Source organism: Oryzias latipes, chromosome 23, assembly GCF_002234675.1.
Source record: "Oryzias latipes chromosome 23, ASM223467v1".
Taxonomy (NCBI): domain Eukaryota; kingdom Metazoa; phylum Chordata; class Actinopteri; order Beloniformes; family Adrianichthyidae; genus Oryzias; species Oryzias latipes.
This window is the reverse complement of record NC_019881.2, coordinates 21,196,934-21,216,343: the sequence shown is the minus strand read 5'-3', so window position 1 is coordinate 21,216,343 and position 19,410 is coordinate 21,196,934. Positions and strand designations below refer to the sequence as shown.

The window sequence follows — 19,410 nt, the reverse complement described above, 5'->3', positions numbered from 1 at the left end:
CTCTTTGAGCTGCTCTACGCCACACAGAACAACAAGAAATCAGCGAGAAGAGAACTTTCCTTCATCCTGTCATGCTGCCTCATCATCACACTTTATTGTTTCTGATAAGAATTTGTGTTTTTGCTTTTACTCCTTTATTTTTGGAGCACCGTTCAGGTTTTAAAGTACTGGAGAAGCTACATTAAGCAATGTTGGAAATATTTACTCAATCATAACTTTTTGGTTAAGGCCCATTTTTCTGTATTTTGTTCTTATACTGAAATATATTTTGTGGTGGAAATCAGACAATGTTGACTGTTCCCTTTATATATATTTTAAGTTACAAAATAAAAGCACTATGAATTTGATTGGGTAAAACCAACTTATATAAGAGATACAGTTGCAGTTCTTATTGTAATCATTAAATAAACCAAATTTTACAATTTTATTACATTAAAAGACATATTGATATTCAGGTAGAGTATTTTCTAAGTCATATGGTTAAAAAAAGGAGAAAATCTGTTCGGGTACAATATCGGGATACGTATCGTATCGTCAATACACACTCCTAATATGAAGGAATAGTCCTTTCACAATCTTCAGGATAATTGACACATTTCAGTTAGCAGTCAGTAAATGTCTTAAAGTCGAAGCTTTTCACCACCACTCTGTCCCTCTTCCTGTCGGCCTGCTCCTGACGGAGGTCTGCGGGACGCTCCTTATCATGTTGGTGCATTCCGAGGGGGGTCACCAGGACCATCCTCTTCCTCCTCTTTTTGTCAGAGTCCCTTTGGTATTTGTGTTGGTGTTCTCCAAGCTTCGGTTGATTACTTTTTAGGTCATGTTTCAGATGATTCCGTAAATATTTAGGCTTGCGCCCAACAGGACGTAACATTTGAGTCCTTCTGCAGACTGAAGGACTGTGCGGTTTGCCCCCCTCTCCCTTGCTTGATGTGGTAATTTTAAAAAAGTATTTGTAGCAACTTTTAGAAAAGCAGTGTGACTTTTCACATGTGAAATATTTAAGGAAAAATGAGAGACTAGACCAGTGTTTTTCAACCTTTTCTGAGCCATGGCACACTTTAACCTTAAAAAAAATCCCGCGGCACACCAGCATCCAAAAATTAAAAAAAAAAGGAGAAACTCATAGTCTGTATTGATCTACAGTCCCTCCAAAATCTCACATGCATTTTTGAGATAATTGTTTCAGAAAAAGCTGGAAACTGCAGCTGTTTTTTTCTAAAAGATGCAATAAAAGTTAAGTTAGAAGATTTAAAAACAGTTTGATGTGTGTTCGTTGGTTTCAAGACGTTTAAACAACAGATCTCCTTGTGCGCTGTCACTCTCACAACCCAATGCATCATGGGAGATGTAGTGCATAAAACAGCCGGAGATCGGTTTTCTGAGCTTCATTGTTTTATTCACTTGTTCCACGGTCTGAAACCGGATTCTGTGGAAAGCTACACCGCTAAAGATGAGCTTTAGCTGGTATTTTTGTTAGAACTGAGCGACTTTACGAGCTAAATCGGGACAAGGAAGTGAAGACTTTAACCACTTCTGATTGGTCAGACTGATGACATGTGATTAAGCCCCCCAAGAATGATTGGTGGAGACAGTTAAAGGGGCGGGACTTTTCCAAAATACAGCCGAAGCTGCAGCTGAATCGCGGTACCGTCATTCTTATCAAAATGTCTTTAATAAAAAAAAAATAAACTCAAAGAAAAAGTATTTTACGATCTTTTATATTCCTAACTCCTCAGTGTTTTATCAGGGCCTGTTTGGATGAACAGAGAGCTGATTTCCTGGAGATGGGAAATGTTTTTAGATCAGTTAATGAGGGCAATTTCCCACGGCACACTTGACCATCTCCCGCGGCACACTGCACACTGGTTGAAAAACACTGGACTAGACGATAGGCTGTCAGCAGATTCAATAATGAACAAGAAAAATTGAGATCTCCTTAAAGACCCACTCATCATCTTTTGACCTATTATCAAAGCGTTTCCAGTTTTTCTTTTAATTCTAATTATGCCCTTTTTAGGCCAAAAGCCAACGATATAGTCTCTGTAGAGCAGCAGGACCTTATTAGAAGTTCCTCTCACAGAAGTCAGAATAGTTGTGGGCGGGACCTTAGCTTGAAGAAAAGCCCGCCCCTTTCCCCTCCCCTTTATCAAGAGCTCTCCCACCAGGTTACAGCGTCTCACACCCTAAAGTCCTGTAGAGCAATTTGACCTCCGGCCACTGCGCTTCGGTCCGGCAGCAGCGTCCAGATTTCGAAAATCTAAACCTTGGCGAGGACGACACGTCAACCAATCAGGCAATCAGCTTTGGACGCGTTTACAGACACGATCAGTGGGTGGAGTCCAAAAATTCAACAGAAGCTGATCGTTCAGGTCTTGAATTTTATGATAGATTTCTTATTTTTTCATCAAGACAATAAAAAATAAAAAAGTTTGCCTATTTCTTGTTTTTATTTTTTCCCTCCTCGGACTAAAGCGGGACAGCAAGTCATCAAACTGGGTCACACAGAGACGGAGGTTCGCCGAAAGAGGACGGTGAAGCTCGAATGATCTCATAATTGCAGACATGGAGAGGTGATGACATTTTCTACAGCTCTTCGAAATAAATAAATCTGTTCTTAAACCATGCATTGATTGATACAAATACTGCTCCATGTAGCGATCAGGCTAAAAATATTTGGCGGTAGCTCCTCCCACACGCGTCTGGGCGTCAATTTTATGAACACATTATTTGGACAGGCGTGGAGCAGCAAATTCGCCGCGCATCCAAATAGAGGCGCCGACGTGAACCGACCTAACATTAGTGGTGCAACAAAATCAGCGAGCAATACTGGAGCTATCCAGTCATGGTTTTGATCCAGATTCCCGCGTATTTTCTGGGTCACAAATACGATCTTTCTCAAACTGTTTTTTTTTTTTTTTTTTGGTCTCCTCCTGATTCACAATGAACTCAGACGTAATTTAAAGCTTAATTTTCTTTATATATGTCCTCCATCGTCAGAAAAATGCCACAAGAACATGTTAAAAACACCAAAAATACAACATTTGGGTTTGAGTGTGTCTTGAAAAATATGAGACTTTTGACCTCTTTTTCACTGGTAAAATGAATTAATATATGTAAGGAATTTAAATGGAAATTAAAGAAAGAAGTGTGGGTTGTTGTTTTTTTAGCCTAAAGACTGGAAGCACTTTATAGACTCCCAAAAGTCAAACAGAAGAAGTCCAGACTAAGTCATTAGATGTTTGTAAGATCTGGTTGTTGTGGCTTACTTGCTCCAGTGGACGACTCCATCAATCGCTTGCATCTCACCAAGCATGGCCAGCAGCAGGGAGGATTTCCCACAACCCACTTGACCAACAATCATGGTCAGCTGACCTGAGACATTAATCAGAAAACGTCACATCTCTCTTCATCTGTTTATTCAGAGGTTTTTCTCACAGTTATTGACAAGTTTCTAGTTTGGTTTGAAAGAAACTGCACTCTTCCTAACAAAACGACCCCAAAGCGCCGTTTTTGTGGTCACAGACGTAAACATGAATGTACATGTGGGTCTTCGGTCCATATAGAGTCAATCTGACATGCAGACCCTCCAACTAAAGCTGTATCTTTATAATAGAATTTGAAATGTATGCAAATATAATTAATATAAATAAAGGTTAGCTTCCAATGGGAAACGAGTTTATACAAATATACAGAATATTCTGAAAATGAACTAAAACAGCAAATATTTTAAAAGTACTGACAGTATTTAATTCAGAAGCTAAACCTGCAACAAGAAAACTTGCTGTAGGGATGCTGGAATTCTTAAATAAACGATAATATGAGACCAATAAATGGAGTTTAAATCAAAATAGACACTAGAGCAACAATAAAGACCATTTATAAGACCAACTTGTGGATAGTCAAGGAAGTAAATCCTCGTGTTGTAATGGAAAGTCAAAGTAATTAATAAAATAATTCACGCCTTGTTCACATTTGGCTGTAAAACTGCGTTTTACCTGTAGGGATGCGGATGTTGATGTCGGACAGAGTCAGCAGGTTGTTTCCCCAGGTGAAGGATCCGTTACTCACCTGCTCACAAACAGACACACAAAAGGTTGATGCCTTTCCTAACAGCAAAGTTCCCTTAACCAAAGTTTTGCAGAAAGTTGCTTCAAATGTCATCTTTAGCAAAGTTGTAGCGGTTACAGAAAATCACAAAAATTTCACTTTTAAGGTCATTTTAGGACCTTTTAATACATATTTCTGGGAATCCCTGCTGCCCTGATGACCTCAAACAAATACTTTTGTTTTCACGCTTTAGTACAGTCAGTAAATGTCGTTCACACGAAAAGAAAACTATTTCATTTCAGCTTGTCTCCTGTCACTTTTACAAACCACCTTGAGGAAAAACGATGCTTTGTTTTTGTTTTGAACCCTTTGATATCCCACCAAGAAAAACCCAACTCAAAAATCAATGATTTTTGTCTTTTCCTGTTTATAATTAAATGAGTGGGTTAATTACGATCTTCAAAAATGTGTTTCCAATATGCGCTCAACTGTCTGGTTAAACAGGCAGTTAAGAGGTAAAGTCTGCTGGGATGAATGGATGGATAAATGGGTGGACAAGTCAACGGAAGGACAGATAAAATTAATGGATAAATGGAAAAAGAGATAAATGAATGTATGAGCAGATGAATGGACAGACTAAGAAATGGATCAACGAGTGAACGGATGGACGGATGAATGGATGGACAGATAGATAATTAGATGAATGTGTGAATGGATGGACTACAAATTGGATGGATGGTTGAATGGATGGACAGATAAATAGATAAATGAATGGATGGACAGATCATTAGATGAATTAGTGAACGGACGGATGGACGGACGGGTGAATGGATGGACAGATAATTAGATAAATGAATGGATAGAGAGATGAATGGAAGATGAATGAATGGATAGACAAATAAATGGATGGACAGATAATTAGATGAATGAGTGAATGGATGGACTACTAAATGGGCGGTTGAATGGATTGACAGATAACAGATAAATGAATGGATGGAGAGATGAATGGATAGACAGATAAATGGATGGAGTACTAAATGAATGGACGGTTGAACGGATGGATAGATAAATGGATGGACAAGACAATAGATGCACAAATGAATGGAAACTCGAATGAATGAATAGAGGAATAAATGGATGGAGAGATGAATGGAAGATGAATGAATGGATAGGCAGATTTCTAAACAGACAGATGAATGGATGGACGGATGAACGAGTTGTCTAATGTTTGGGCTAAAGTCGATACTTCCTAAAACGTCAAACATCGATCTAACCTTTAGAATCGTCAGGGTTGTGAACTCAAAATATCGAAATATCAAAATATCTGGGTTTAAAACGGCCATCTGAACAGTTTTCATGGAAGTCCAGGACGTGGGAACGCTGAGCAGCGGAGGAAAACTTGTCTTCAATCCCTGCTCTGCTTCCCTGTTTCCTGCTGAAACTCGTGTTTACTTTACTCCCATCTGTTGTGTTTTACATGTTTATTTTCTGTTTATTTTATCTGAGAATCCCCCTCAGCTCTGCTTCCTCCGCTTCACGTGTCACTGATCACCGAAAGAAAACCGGACATAGAGACAGTCAAAGCAGCCTTGTAAGGCTTTTAAACAGCTGTGATTAACAGTAAATTCTCAGATGCATTAAACGTAAATTCACGAGAGAATAAATATGTGGTCATCAAGACCACTTTCAATATAAAAGCCCTGTAATTCAAGATAAATAAATACTAAAAACAGTTAAGGTTTGTAAAATTGTCTGATAAATTGCAGCTCCGAAAGATAAAGATGAGTGTTGTTGAAAGCTCTAAGACAGAGAAGAATCCATAAATATCTGCAAAACTGGGTTAGTTTTTTAACAATCACAAAACAATGAATCTTTCAGGAAGCTGCAAGAAATGCTCCTGAACAGCTAAACAACAACCCATACAGAAAAAAAAAATGAAAACAAAGCAAACAGCTGTGGCACTAAGACAGAGAACCTACTGGAAATCTAAAGTGACAAACGCTTTTGACTCAGTTTCAATTCTGTTGATGTGAAAACTACAATACATTCTTTAAACTGATGTGTCTTTTTGCCAGTAAACTCAGAGGTTCTATAACATTTTAAAGCACAGATTCTTCAGAGAAATAAAGACCCACTCCGATGAAAATTGTGTTTTTTGGTCAAACCAGACGCCCGCAAATACGCAGAATTCGCAAAAACCAGGAGCCTGTGCTTCCTCCTTAATCAGTTAGGTGCAAGAAGGCATCCTCTTCAGCAAGAGGTTGGTTCCTCCATCATTCATTCCTCAAAGTGGTAAATATTCTCTGCGATTATCATCAAACTTGGGTTGGTAGGGAAACAGGAACCGGCTGTTGCTCGTGGTGAAATATTCTTTAGCAGATGGCGAGGAAGCCGCCGGACGGGCCTGCTCTTCATCTCGGCTCTCCTCCTCAGAAACTCCCGCAGCACCTCCTCCTTTTTGTGATGAACCGAAAGGAGTCACGTGACTAGAATAGAAATCTACCTAATACCACGAATACTGAATGTAGATCAAAGGATGATTGCAGTGGGACTTTAAGACAGAACCTCCGCTAAGTTTGACCTTAGAATTATAGAACTTAAATGCTTTCATTTTGCAGTCAGGTTTAAATTAATGTCTATTTACATAAAGCTTTAACTGTCAAAGAATCTCTCTAACCCAGAAAGGAAAATTTTACTTTTTAATAAACAAACATACGAATATATATATGTTTTTTTTAAAAGTGTTACATATGAGTATTTATCACATTTTTCATAAATAGGATTTTAATGGAATTTTATTTTCCATAAACTATTTGTTTTGTTATTGTAATTCCTTCATTTATAATAAATGAATGTGTTTTAAATGCATTGTTTTGCCTTTTCTTTAAACTCCAAACAGAACTGAGAAGCTGCACGTTTGACTGCAATGGTCAGAGGATCAGAACATTTACAAATCAATCAATTAGAGGCTTCCAGGACCCAAACAGTGATCAGAATAAAACACCAACGTTTAGTGTGGGAAAGACGGGCTGGTTTCAACTCCAGTTAATGGACGTCCGTGGAGCTTCTCCGCAGGGAGGAGGGTGTGGGGGGGGCGGGGTTCTGCCTTCAGGACCGAGAGGATGCAGAAGACTTTCACAAGACCCTTCAGGGGCCACCAAATTCTCGTGTGAATTCTACACTTCCTGACAAAAGACAAAGGTCTCTTGCACTCACAGAAGCACGCAAAGCCGGGTCATTAAGATCCAGCCCGTCCAAAACCGAGACGTCGAATGTTCATCCCATCAGAACTTCAGTTTCCATGTCTTCCGCCGCGACGTTGGCCTTTTTTTAACAGAGCGTTGTGCACATCACTCTGATTCATCAGGTCACTGAACTAGAACTGAACTGTGGGGTTCCGCAGAACTTTGGCCCGTTTTGCCGACAGCATTTTGACTGACGCTCTGTGCATTAGCCGCTGTGCAGCTGGCAGCGTCGTGGCACAGAGTTACGGTTCGGTACCCGTCCCAAGTAAAAACCAAGTAGTGCATGTCTCATATAAACAAAACAAACTGCTTGTCGCTGAGATCTTGTAGCTGTTTTGTGCAGAGAAGACCTGCTCGGTCGCAGGTTGAAGTGGAAAACAAGAGTCAGACTCTGAAGGACGCTCAGAAATAATTAAATAAAGATCCTCTTGACAGGATTTTCAATCGATACAAGTATCACCAAATGAACTATGGCGATATATAGATTTTCCCTACACCCCTATGAATAACACGCTCTTTGACGTACCTTGACTCTGTGACCGTGAAACAGCTGATTCTGATGAAAAGCTGCTCTGCACCGATATAAAGGTGCAAACTTCCTTTCTTCACTTCAGAATCTACTGGAATGATGTTAATTGCGTAAAAGTTGAAAGTTAATGTTGAAGTTAATGTAGTTGAAAGGATGTAAACACTGGAGCTGAAGCTCTGGCGCTGACCATTTTCTGTTTTTTCTTCTTCTTATTAGCATATTTTTACCCGTTTGTCGATGTCTTGGTGTAATGTTGCGTTTAGCATAAACACGTGCATAAACAAATGCATTTGTATTCATAGATGCTAACTGACCTTTTGGCTTGAACTCCATCAGAGGAGAAATCCGTCTGTTTAGGTTTTTCAACATTTCTTATTTAATCATTTTCCTTTGATTTACTTTCATTTTAGATTTTTTTAGGAATCTTTTTAAGTCATTCCACATTTTTCTAAACTTCTCCTCCTCCTCCCAGCTCCTCAGCCTCTGACCTTCACGGCCACATCCTCCGTCTCCGTGGGCCTCATCTGCCGCCTGATTGGCTGCTCGTAGTTGTCCATCTGGTAGCGCATTGGCTGCTTCCTGTTGATGGCTTTCGTCTTGTATCAAAAGAGACGAGGGAGGGAAGGGGGGGTGCAAACAGAGATTTCATGTTAGCTTTTGCTAATAAACACACAACTTTCCCGCATCCGGTTTGGTTCCTGAGGGAGACGGAGACGTAACCCCTGAGCTTACAGTCCCACCGCTGTCGTTTAGCATTTTTATTATCAGAAAGATCCATAAACATGGAAGACGTAAAGTGCACTGAACCGTAGTTATTGAAAGCAGCGAAGTTCACGAAACAGAACTAATCAAAATTCTCTGAGATGTTAAGAAATACCCACTCCGATGAGAATCGTGTTTTTGGTGTCTTTAACATGTTCTTGTGGCATTTTGCTGATGATGGAGGATATTCATAAAGAAAATTAAACTCAAAACTGCCTTTCTGAGTATTTCTTAATCAATTGATGTGAATTAGGAGCAGATAGAAAGCTCTCAGTCATGGGTTACAGGAAGGGGGGGCGTGGCTGCTCTGTGCCAACAGCCCACCTACAACTCAATTTCTAATGAACTCCTGCCGCTTCGCAGAAACTATGTCCCAGAAAATGACAGTTTTCCCCCCGATTTTGCCTAAAAACGGCATCATGGTAATTGAAAGACTACTGGGACCGTTTTGAAAAAAGAGGATTAGCTGATTGGAGAGGGACTTTAAAGCATAAAAATAACCCACAACGGAGCTGGAAAGAAAGTGAACCCTACATTTGTGCCGTCGTAGTCAGATAAATCCACTGATCTGGTTTCGGTAATACTGACCATTCCCGTGTGTTTCTTTCCCGCGTTCAAGGAAACCGAAATGTCGCCATTTCTCCAGCTGTCGTCTCCGATCTCATCACTCTGGAGGAACTCGCCGAGCTTCTGGACACTGAAGAGACACCAGACTATTAAAATTCCAACAGCAGTTATAACAGCTGTCTGAAAAGATCTCACCTGACCAGAGCTTTGACTGCAAATCGAACCACCGTGGAGAGAAGGAAGAGAGGCGTGACCAGGATGTGGAACAACGCCAGAGCTGCAAAAGCCTCCGATGGGCTGGGGCCGCTTTTATTCAGGAAGTGATGCATCACAAATGTCTGCAAGAGAGGACGCCGCATTTCTCCCTCGTGATCAGAAACATCTATCGCTAAATACTATCAACCAGTAAAAAGAGTTGACTGTATCTGAGAGCTGGACTGAGTGAGTTTGACGTCCATAGAAAACGGTTTACTTCCAGTTCTAATGTGATGAGGTCGATTCAGTCGCCACTGTTCTGCTGCCATGATGGAACCAGAAACCAGCAGTAAGCTGGTTGATTGATTGATCCAAGTCGGTCTGAGTCAACGTTTCTGTGGCAACCACCCTCACCAATCAAGAGTGAGTGAGCTAGTTGGAAGACCACACCCCTAACCCTCAAAAGCGGGCAACACGAAATCTGTTTGGAACGTTGTATGTGGGGGCCAGCAGGCTCCACCTACTTTTATTGGGGCATCTGATGGGTCAGTTTATAACTTGAAAAAAGTATCATGAAAAGGGTGAGTTTTAACAAAAACTTGTTAAAAATAGAGATTCTGACTAATAGAATGAGTAACAGCTGGTTATTTCTCTACAGAAGTCGATGGGATTGTGATTTTTTTTGGAACCAGCTGGGTACTTCCTGTTTAGAATGCCAGGGGGAGGTTTTCAGATACAGTCAATGGATAAAAAAAAATGACATACCGCGAGAACAGCAGCGATGGGAATAGCAGCATTCATGAAGACTGCACACACAGAAAGAGGAGGTGAATGCAAAGCAAGAGATGCGATTCGTAGGAATGCGTGGGTTTCGTCTTACTGGACATCGACGTGTAGAAAGCAAAGGTTTTGAGGCTGGTCAGCTCTTTGCCTCTGGTGTCCTCCACGTTGCCGCAGAAGATGTCCTCCCAGGCGTACAGCTTCAGCAGCTTGATGCCCTTCAGGATCTCTGTGGTCTTCTTCAGCCGATCTGTGGAGTGTTCCTGAGAGACGCAGCAGGATCTACTTTACCGTCCAGCCTCGTCACAATCAGAACAAATAAAGCAGTGCTCAAGTTTGTGCAGATTTTAACGTCTGAGCTTGTTTTCTTTATTCAAATGTTGACAGAGAACTTTGCTGATGGCCCTGCCTTCTAAAAACAGATCTTTTCATGAATGGTTTCTACTGATCGTCTGTTGAGTTCTACCTTATGGACACATCACTCTTATTTGAAGTGAGTCATAAAGAAACTTTGAACACATTTTAGACCTTTTTAAGACCTTGCATATTAATAATTAAGACCAATTTCTCTGCCTAATTCCAGCCCCATGGATAAGGAAAAAAACAAAATCCTGGAATTTCAAAACAATTACTTGTCAGTAACGGAGTAACGTAATACATTAAATACAGTTATACCATGGTCCGGGTGAAAACTTGATTCTGATTGGCTGTTGGGTGTACATTAAAAAGTGATATACCACATGATAACCGCACGATGAGAAAAGAAGTTCCGGTCACCTAGCTTAAATGTTTTGTATCACTGCGCCGGCTTCTTTAAAACAACCTTTTGCTTCATCATTTGGTCAAAAACAAGCGGTAAGAGGTGAACTTTCTCTCTTAACTGATTAAAAAAATAATTCGACTTTCAGAAATCACAGTCACTTTTTCCAAATTCTGCTTTTGTTTTCATTCATTTTAAGTTTCAACAGCAGTTTTTCAGCTTTTAGTTTTAAGTTGTTTTTAAAATTATTGGCTTCAATTTGTCACCATGGAAGAGGAGAAGGATTGGCGAGGGTGGGTGCCGCCACAAGGCTTCAACATTTTCTTTGTTGTTGCTTTAGCGAGTTAACCTACATCCCAGTTTTAAGCTATCTATTTTCTTAGTAAAAATAAACACTTTTGTTATTATTATTTGTGTATTCTTGAATTATTTTGAACTGCTCTTCATAAACCACATCACTTAAAACGAGAGTATATAAAGCTCCTGCTCACTAGTGTGTTTTTCTGTGTGTCCGCCAGCTTTGTGGCGATCAGATACTGAACCGGAGCCAACAGAACGATGACCGAAGCCCCCACCAGAGCGCTCCAGCCCAGCAGATAGTAGAGCAGGATCACGCCCATCACAATCTGGAGAGAGACGGAGGACAGACTGTAACCACCCGCCTCCAGTCCAGACGGTCATCACCTCGCCATTAACGAGCATACCTGCACGGGCATCGCCCACAGGTTGGGGCAAAGGAAAAGGAACCACATCAGCTGGTTGGTTTCTATGGCAACAAGGTTGTTGATCTGCCCAAGCGTCATTTCTCCCATGGACATGTTGGAGGTGGACAGGCGCAGGATTTTGTTGTAAATCATTGCCTAGGTAATAAAAAAAAGGAATAAAAAAAAGACCATATTGACATGAAGGTGCTCATGAAAAGCATTTTGAACACAGTTTTAACAGTTGTGTTGATACAACGTTTCTGATGCCTATTTACTCAAGCACCCACTGTTTTCTGTACTCCACTTCAGCTCTTTGTGTTGAGCCAGGACGATTTGTATACTCTGCCTCCGTTCTTCACAACAAACAAACAAAAACCTGTGTTTTTTCTATTCTTTTTTACTCACCAGCAGTGCTCCACGCAGGTTGATGCCCGTTTCTATGGTGACGTAGTAGGAAGCCTGAAGGAATGTCCTCTGCAGGACCAACGCCAGGAAGAGAAGAACCGAGAGGACAGAACTGTTCTGCAGAAGCTCAGCGGAGGACATGAAGTAAACTCCTAAATATGTTTCCTACAGATACACACACAAAAAAAAACAAATAATTTAATGAACAATCTACCTTTTTGAAGATACTTAGATATTAAAATTTGACATTTTTATTATATTAACTTTGTTACCTGGTGTGATAGCAATATGGTTGAATTATAGCCACAAACTGCAGGAAAGTTGAACTACAAGGTGCTAATATAACTGCGAAGGGTAGATTGTCAGGAAAACAAAATTAGCTAAATAACCTAGCAAATAAAGGCTAAATGTCAAATTAGCTATAAAAACTGAATAAATGTGCTGGAAACTGCTACTGCAAATAAAAAAAAGTTGTCAAGCTGGATAGACAAAATCTGTCAATCAAACTTTTGGCTTGTTGGACAGCAGATTATCAAGAACATGTTAAAACAATTTATCAGATCCAGAATGGTTCTTCTGACCAATAGAATGGATGAGGAACAGCTGTTTTTTTTCTCTCTAGAAGTCTATGGGATTTTGGCTTCTTGGAGCCACTTCCTGTTTGGAACGCCAGGGGGAGGGGCCACTCAATCCAGTTCTCATATACAGTCCATTGAATGAATATACGACATTTGACATATTACATTTAATACACAGTTAATGTTAAAACATCTCGGAAATAAAAAAAAAAAAGAAATTAAAAATTTACGGTATTGATTTAGGGTGTCTCACTTTTGTTGCCAAGAATTGAAAATATTATACTGTAAAAAAAAAAACAACGAAAATTCTATGTTTAAAAAATAAAAATGAATATGTAAAGTCCCTACAAAAAAAAAAATTAGCTTCAAAAAGCCAGCAGAAACCCTTTCAATGTGTTACCATACGAACCTTTGGCAGCAGATACATTTACATGGGAACCAGTGCTCTGCTGTGTCATGCGTACCAACCCACTACCTTTGTTTTCAAAAGTATCAACAAAATATAAAAGTTTTATTGCCGCTACATAAAACAGCACCTTTTACTATAAACACGTTACCAGTTGACAGGTAAAGTAATTTAGTTGTAAAGATTGGTTATAACATTTACTTCAACAACAGTGTAAGTGTCACCACAATATATGTCAACCTTAAACTGAAGACCCCCGATAAGAGGAAAAAACTCAAAACTTGAGCTGACGCAAGAATCAAAAATCTCTGGTTGATGCTCAGCAGGCCTCCCCACATATCAGACCACAGTGTGAAGTGAGCGGGGAATTTTCCACGTCGCTCAGAAATGCAGCGCTGCTCTGTTCTCTGTCTCTGCTGCCTTTGTACCCAATGTAACGGGCAGGCACCGAGCCGACAACAGCTTATATTCAATATCAGCGGCAGCCGCTCCAGATGAAATGGAAAGATCATCACGAGGGCATCTGGTCTGCCTCTCCTTCTGGAGAAGGCTGGCATGAATTACAGAGGAGCTGATGTTTAGATGAGCGAGCAGACTTTTTGGCTGAATGAAGGCCTGCTTCCGTCTGCAGGAATCTGTTCATCATGTCCTCGTGGATGACATCGCTTTTGTTGTGCTCGGCACGGATTATCCATTAAAGTCCTACTCCAGTCATCATTTTCAAAGCGCTCCCAGTGGTCATTTAAGTATGATTTAGCCGTTTTTAATCAAAATTATAACTATTTTCTGGGACAGAGTTCATTAGAAATTCACCTCTGAGTGGTTGGCACAGAGCAACCCCGCCCCCCCTTCCCTTCCTCATTGGTGTGAGTCATGTCCAGATATAAGCATGGGCAAGAGGAGACAATGCCTTCCTTAAATCTGACAGACCAAATGTGATTGTCTTCAAAAATTCCAACTTAACTAAAGAAATTAAAATTACCCCACACATTCACACACATATAAAAAAAAACAATCACAAAGCATAAAAAAACACAAAGAAAAAACATAAATAAAATAACTGACATAAAAACATAAAAGATAGCCTCCGAAGGGCACAAACCAGAGTCCTGCTTGTGCCTGTCCCAAGCCCAGTAAATTCAGAGGATATCAAGAAGGGCATTGAACATAAAACGTTTAAGACATCGCAAACAGATCAAATGATGGGATAGATATATGGATAGATGAACTGATATGATGATAGCATGTTTTTCTAAGCATTTAGGGGGGCAGAAGGATGTGATACCACAAACTCATAGCACAATCAGACCCCCCCCGGTATTTCAGCTTCACACCATGGTGAGGCTGGCTAAATCCAGGCCTGATGAGAGCTCTCTGTTTACACGCACTCCCACCATCTTAAAGCCTGTCACAAGCCCAACCTAAAATTACCGATCCAGCACAAATTGAGAGCAACATTGGAGCTGTTCGGCCGTTTAGATCCAGATTCCAGCTCAGACGAGGAAAACAAAGACGTTCATGGATCAATGTGGGAGTTTACTGTCATGGTGCCTCTGGCAGCTCTCCTCCCCCTCCCCTCTCTGCGCTGCTCCCTGATTCGAACCAGCTGTGACCACTCACCTCATCAACCACCAGTCCTACATAGGGAGATCCAGTTCCAGCATTCGTCGCCAGTTTGTTGCCCCTGATGATGCTTAGTCTGGTCGCTAGAGCTTATGCTTTGCTCATGTGTTTTTGCTCCTCGCCTACAGGACTTCTAAGCTACGCCAAGACCTCCAGCCACGCCACGGCTCCAAGCCACGCCAACAATAAAACTCAAATACTTACCATCTTACTCACCTGTGTTTTCCAGCGCCTGGGTCATAACACTGCTGATTGTAGTTTTTACGTCAGAAGCTTTTTCAAACAGGATTTTATTTTCTGCTCCTAATTCATCACGATTTGAATAGAGAAATACTCAGAAGTGCAGTTGTAATTTTAATTTTCTTTCAACATGTCCTCCATAATTTAACAGAACTTGTCTTTTGATGTGGCTGAACAGCAAAACATTCAAGCTTTTGTGCGTCACTAAACACAGAAGACCGTTTGATTTGAGTCCCTCAGTAAGAAGACAATTTTAAACAAACAATACAAAAAAATGAAAGGAAAAATGAAGAAAACGCCTTAAATTTGAGGGGGAAAACTACATTTTTGATGATGAAAACACCTGCACGGTGGCGCAGTAGTTAGCGCTCTTGCCTCACAGCAAGAAGGCCCCTGGTTCAAGTCCCCTGGGGGACGTGAAAAACAATATCAATGGGGGACCTTTCTGTGTGGAGTTTCCATGTTCTCCCCGTACATGCGTGGGTTTTCTCCGGGATCTCCGGCTTCCTCCCACCGTCCAAAAACATGCTTCATAGGGTGATTGGAAACTCTAAATTGACCATAGGTATGACTGTGAGAGTGAATGGATGTGTGATTGTGGACATTCTACCCTGCGACAGACTGGCGACCAGTCCAGGATGTCCCCTGCCTTCGCCCACAAGTGGCCGGGATAGGCTCCAGCAGCCCCGGGACTAGGGTTGCGTCCATCGTGATGGGTGACTGACATCACATCACATCATCCTGCACTTGACTAATCAAGTGCAGGACCGGACCACTTCTTTTCTATTTTGTTTATTTTTTTTTTTTTTTTTGAAGTCACTGCCCTCAGTTTTGACTGGATCATCGCGGATGAGTCATTATTTGGGAAATAAAATAAAGTAAAATAACGAATAGCAATTATATAAGAACGAAAAATTAAAAATAGCCCCCCCCCGACGATATAATCGTCCATCCCGATGGTTGACTGCAAACATCGTCAACTGCCGATTTAGGGGACATCGCCCAACCCTACCCGGGACCCCGAAAGGGAAAAACGGTATAGAACATGAATGAAAAAAAAATGAATGAATGAAAACACCTTCAGGCTGTAAGCGGGTGTTTGGCTGTCATTAGTAGGATAGTCGGTCCATGATAGCTTCCTGTGCAGCCTCAGACACACACCAACAGGCAACGAAACGATGACTGCGACAACGCCTCGCTGGCATCGCACTGGACCCGACTCATCCGACGGTCAAGTGGTCCGTCCAAATTTACCAGCAGCCACTGACCGCCCATAAATCTGTGCTTCACTTCTGACGGATCCAGGTGGAGGAAACACTTTATTCCAATTAATGTCTTCAGTACATCAGCGGCTCTCACATATTTGTTTTGCTTTTCAGTGTGAAGCTTCCAAACATCTTGCTTCGTGTATTCAATCACAACTTTTGCTTTTTTCTCCCATCAAACAAAAACTTTTTCAGGTTTATTAATCATCGCACTTTATACTTAAAATCCAAAGTCAAAGTGGCTCATGGTGGCTACAGTCACAAATCCAACCACCACTGCGCGATGGGTATATGGGAGATCTACTAAATTAACTGCTGGCAGCAACTCTGATTAGATGATGTGTAAATGTCTGCTGACGGCGGCCGTCTATATCAAGCTTTACCAGCTGCCAGGTAGCCGGGAGTATATAAAACTATAAATATAGTGTCCAGCAACATTCACAGCCTCACCCAACAACAACTTCTACGCCCTTCTTGTGCGCGTTCCTCTTCTTCCATGATTATTGCAGCTCGACGTTGTCTTCTTCGTATTCTTCTAAGCAGCAACCACAATTTGTCAATACGCAGGCCTTTGAGTCATTGTGGTGGCATCAATGCCACTATGAGTTCTGTGCACTATCAATGTCGTCTCCCCAGAATATGTTGGATCCACGGTGGCCGGGATCGCCAGATTGACGTCCAGTCATCACCAGGTCCCCTGCCCATGTCAACAGCCATTGTCGAGAGCCCGTGCTGCTACGGTACAATTTCTAACTATTGGATGGTGGCAGTGGGACGGCAGGTTGGGGGCAGGGGGTGCCAGCCTGAAGTCGACCAATCATCAGACGATTTTAGGGACCTTGAAGAAATTCTTATTAGTCAATCCTCGCGCTGCTGCCTTCCTGCCACCCGCCTGCTGCTGGATTGCCACCGTCTGACTTCCAAATGTGTCCGCCGGCACTGACCGATATCAATAAATCGTCAAGTCGTTTGTCAAAACAAACGCGGCTCACTGTGCGACACGTTAAAATGCGACTACCGCGTCCTGATTACAAATGCTGCCGCACAGCCACCTGTCGAATTGGCTAAAAAACATGCATTTAGGTCGCCTCTCTGTGGCACTTTTGGATATGTGACCATAGTCTAAATGCATAGATGTGGCTATATCAAGAGACCCACTTCCCTTCAGAATGAAACCTAAGAAAACACAGCGGTAGGAATAGGTGTAAAAAAAGTTTTATCTGAGAATTTGACCGGGGTCCAAGCAAATACAAATCCTCAGGATACTGGAGGAAATAAAGTTGCCACGGATCTAAAATGCTAAAAACGACAAATTGCTGATTTGGAAAAAAGGGTGGTGGAATTTGAACAATATTCCAGAAAGGCATCAGGGATGAAAGTCATGCCTATGGCATATGCGAGTGCTCTGATGGCGGACAGCAATACTGAGCGATGGAGCTAGAGGTGAGGTCTTTGGAGCTTTAGGTGGCTGCCTTTCTAGAGTCAAAAAGAATTAGATGTTGAGCATGAACAAATCTCTGTCAGGTCTTAGTGTAATGGGTTGAGTTTTGCTCTCTATTTATGTGTGAATGGAGCACAATTGATGCTTAGACACACTGACGCCCTATCCAGGGTGTACCCCGCCTTTGCCCAACAGTAGCTGGGATAGGCTCCAGCAACCCAAAATGGGACAAAGTTAAGAATGGATGGACGAATAGACAGAAAATCACAGTACATGTGGACCCAAAGCTTTCAAACAAATGAAACAGCATTAAGGGCAAAAAAGTATGCCGCTCCACCCACCTTTTTCTTGTCTTCTGATGAAACAACTTCTGTCACATCCAGGTACTTCACAATGCCAGAGATGCAGAGTGGCCCGGCGAAGCCCAGCAGATCTGCCAGGTAGCGGAATGTGCTGCTGAGCAGGATAGGGCGGCCAAACGCCCGATACATGGAGCGCCAGATGGATGGGTTCTGATCTCGATCCTCAGGCGTCTGTTAGATGAGTGATGAATTGAAAAGACAGGAAAACAAAAGAGCAGGGCAATTTTAGTAAAAAATACCACGAAATGTGGGTAAAAAGTGGATCAGATAATCCATCCGCTCACCCTCTGGTCCTCATAGGCGTCTTTGAGTCGCAGGTAGTTGGTGAGTGCTCTCATGGCGATTGGGAGTTTACCAATCTTCTTCAGCTCTATTGGCCTTTTATGGGCTCCCATGATGAGAGGATTCATCCACCAATATGTCGCCTGGAAAATGTTTCTCCATTTTCAGAGTTTTGCTACCAAATCCTATTTTCATAGAAGTCCTTGCCTATTTTAGACATCTGTGCTTACCTTTTTGTTTGTGGATGAAACATCACTTTAGACGCACTTCATGGTTTCATGCAAATCTCTAACATCAAGTACTGTTTAGATGACGTACCTTGGAAAGCAAATTGACAAAAGGCTGCAGGAATCGAACTCCCAGGTCCTGTAAATCTTCAGGTGGTTTGACCTTCTGAGGGTTGGCAAAGAATACGTATTTCTACAAAGACAAACAGTAAAATGAGCATGACACATATTAAGAAGACGCTCTGCAAACAGAAGTCCTCAATGGGAGCTTAGCTAATGGCGGCTAAAAGAACGATTACCCACCCTGACTCTGATGACGTTCACCTCCACGGCCATCAGAAGTCCATACAGAATCACCAAAAGAGCTGTGATGCAGAACCTTAAATGTTGCGGTCCAACACCAAACTCTGTGAACTTCCACAGCTTGATGGACTTTGTGATGAACGCCAACACCCAGTAGATGAAGAGGACTATGAGATAGAAGTCAGTGTCATTAAAAGGCTAAAAATCTGGCCACCTAATGCTCGTTGCTTTGGATACGCCACGAGGCCCTGGGTCACATCTTAACTGCACAACTTCTATTCAGTGTTTTGTCTACACACATATGCATGTGAAACTATGAGAACAATTAGTTAACGTGAAATGTGCTGGAAAACTTTGGCTTTTGGGGGTAACTTCTCCAGGGGCGAAGCTTGACTATTTTATATGGCGGGGGGGGCTTTGGAAGGGTGGCAAAACCTCAGAGTGGGAGGCCATTAAGAATGAAAGAATATTGTTAATTAAAATGTTGCTTTTACTATTTCTGTAATGTTTAAAAAAGCTTGTATGGATGATTTCTTAATCTTTGTCAATATTGATATTATTGACTCAAAAATTGTGGGGGTCAAGTGTGAGGCAAAGCTTTTTGCTCGGGAAACAGTCCCCCCCTGTAGCTCCGCCCCTGGATTTCTAAGTATCAGACAATCCTGTTTACAAGGTCACTTCAAAAT

At 41.6% G+C, this 19,410-nt stretch overlaps 1 protein-coding gene across 10 annotated transcripts in view; it reads right to left on the bottom strand.

The window, feature by feature from the left end:
- The window catches only part of LOC101172781 (ATP-binding cassette sub-family C member 9), a 65,879-nt gene that overhangs the window by 38,059 nt on the left and 8,410 nt on the right, over nucleotides 1-19,410 (bottom strand). For all 10 annotated transcript variants that reach the window (XR_002293121.2, XR_002293122.2, XR_002293123.2 and 7 more), the window contains 14 exons: nucleotides 18,725-18,891; nucleotides 18,513-18,614; nucleotides 18,197-18,337; nucleotides 17,892-18,083; nucleotides 11,998-12,162; nucleotides 11,593-11,748; nucleotides 11,380-11,514; nucleotides 10,229-10,391; nucleotides 10,114-10,154; nucleotides 9,349-9,491; nucleotides 9,175-9,283; nucleotides 8,313-8,420; nucleotides 3,999-4,071; nucleotides 3,270-3,375 (listed from right to left, as the gene is read on the bottom strand). Coding sequence is in view for 4 of the 10 variants with exons in the window: in XM_020714289.2 (XP_020569948.1) it covers nucleotides 3,270-3,375; nucleotides 3,999-4,071; nucleotides 8,313-8,420; nucleotides 9,175-9,283; nucleotides 9,349-9,491; nucleotides 10,114-10,154; nucleotides 10,229-10,391; nucleotides 11,380-11,514; nucleotides 11,593-11,748; nucleotides 11,998-12,162; nucleotides 17,892-18,083; nucleotides 18,197-18,337; nucleotides 18,513-18,614; nucleotides 18,725-18,891 (1,801 nt within the window). In the remaining 6 variants the exon portion in view is untranslated. The remainder of the gene's footprint in view (nucleotides 1-3,269; nucleotides 3,376-3,998; nucleotides 4,072-8,312; nucleotides 8,421-9,174; nucleotides 9,284-9,348; nucleotides 9,492-10,113; nucleotides 10,155-10,228; nucleotides 10,392-11,379; nucleotides 11,515-11,592; nucleotides 11,749-11,997; nucleotides 12,163-17,891; nucleotides 18,084-18,196; nucleotides 18,338-18,512; nucleotides 18,615-18,724; nucleotides 18,892-19,410) is intronic.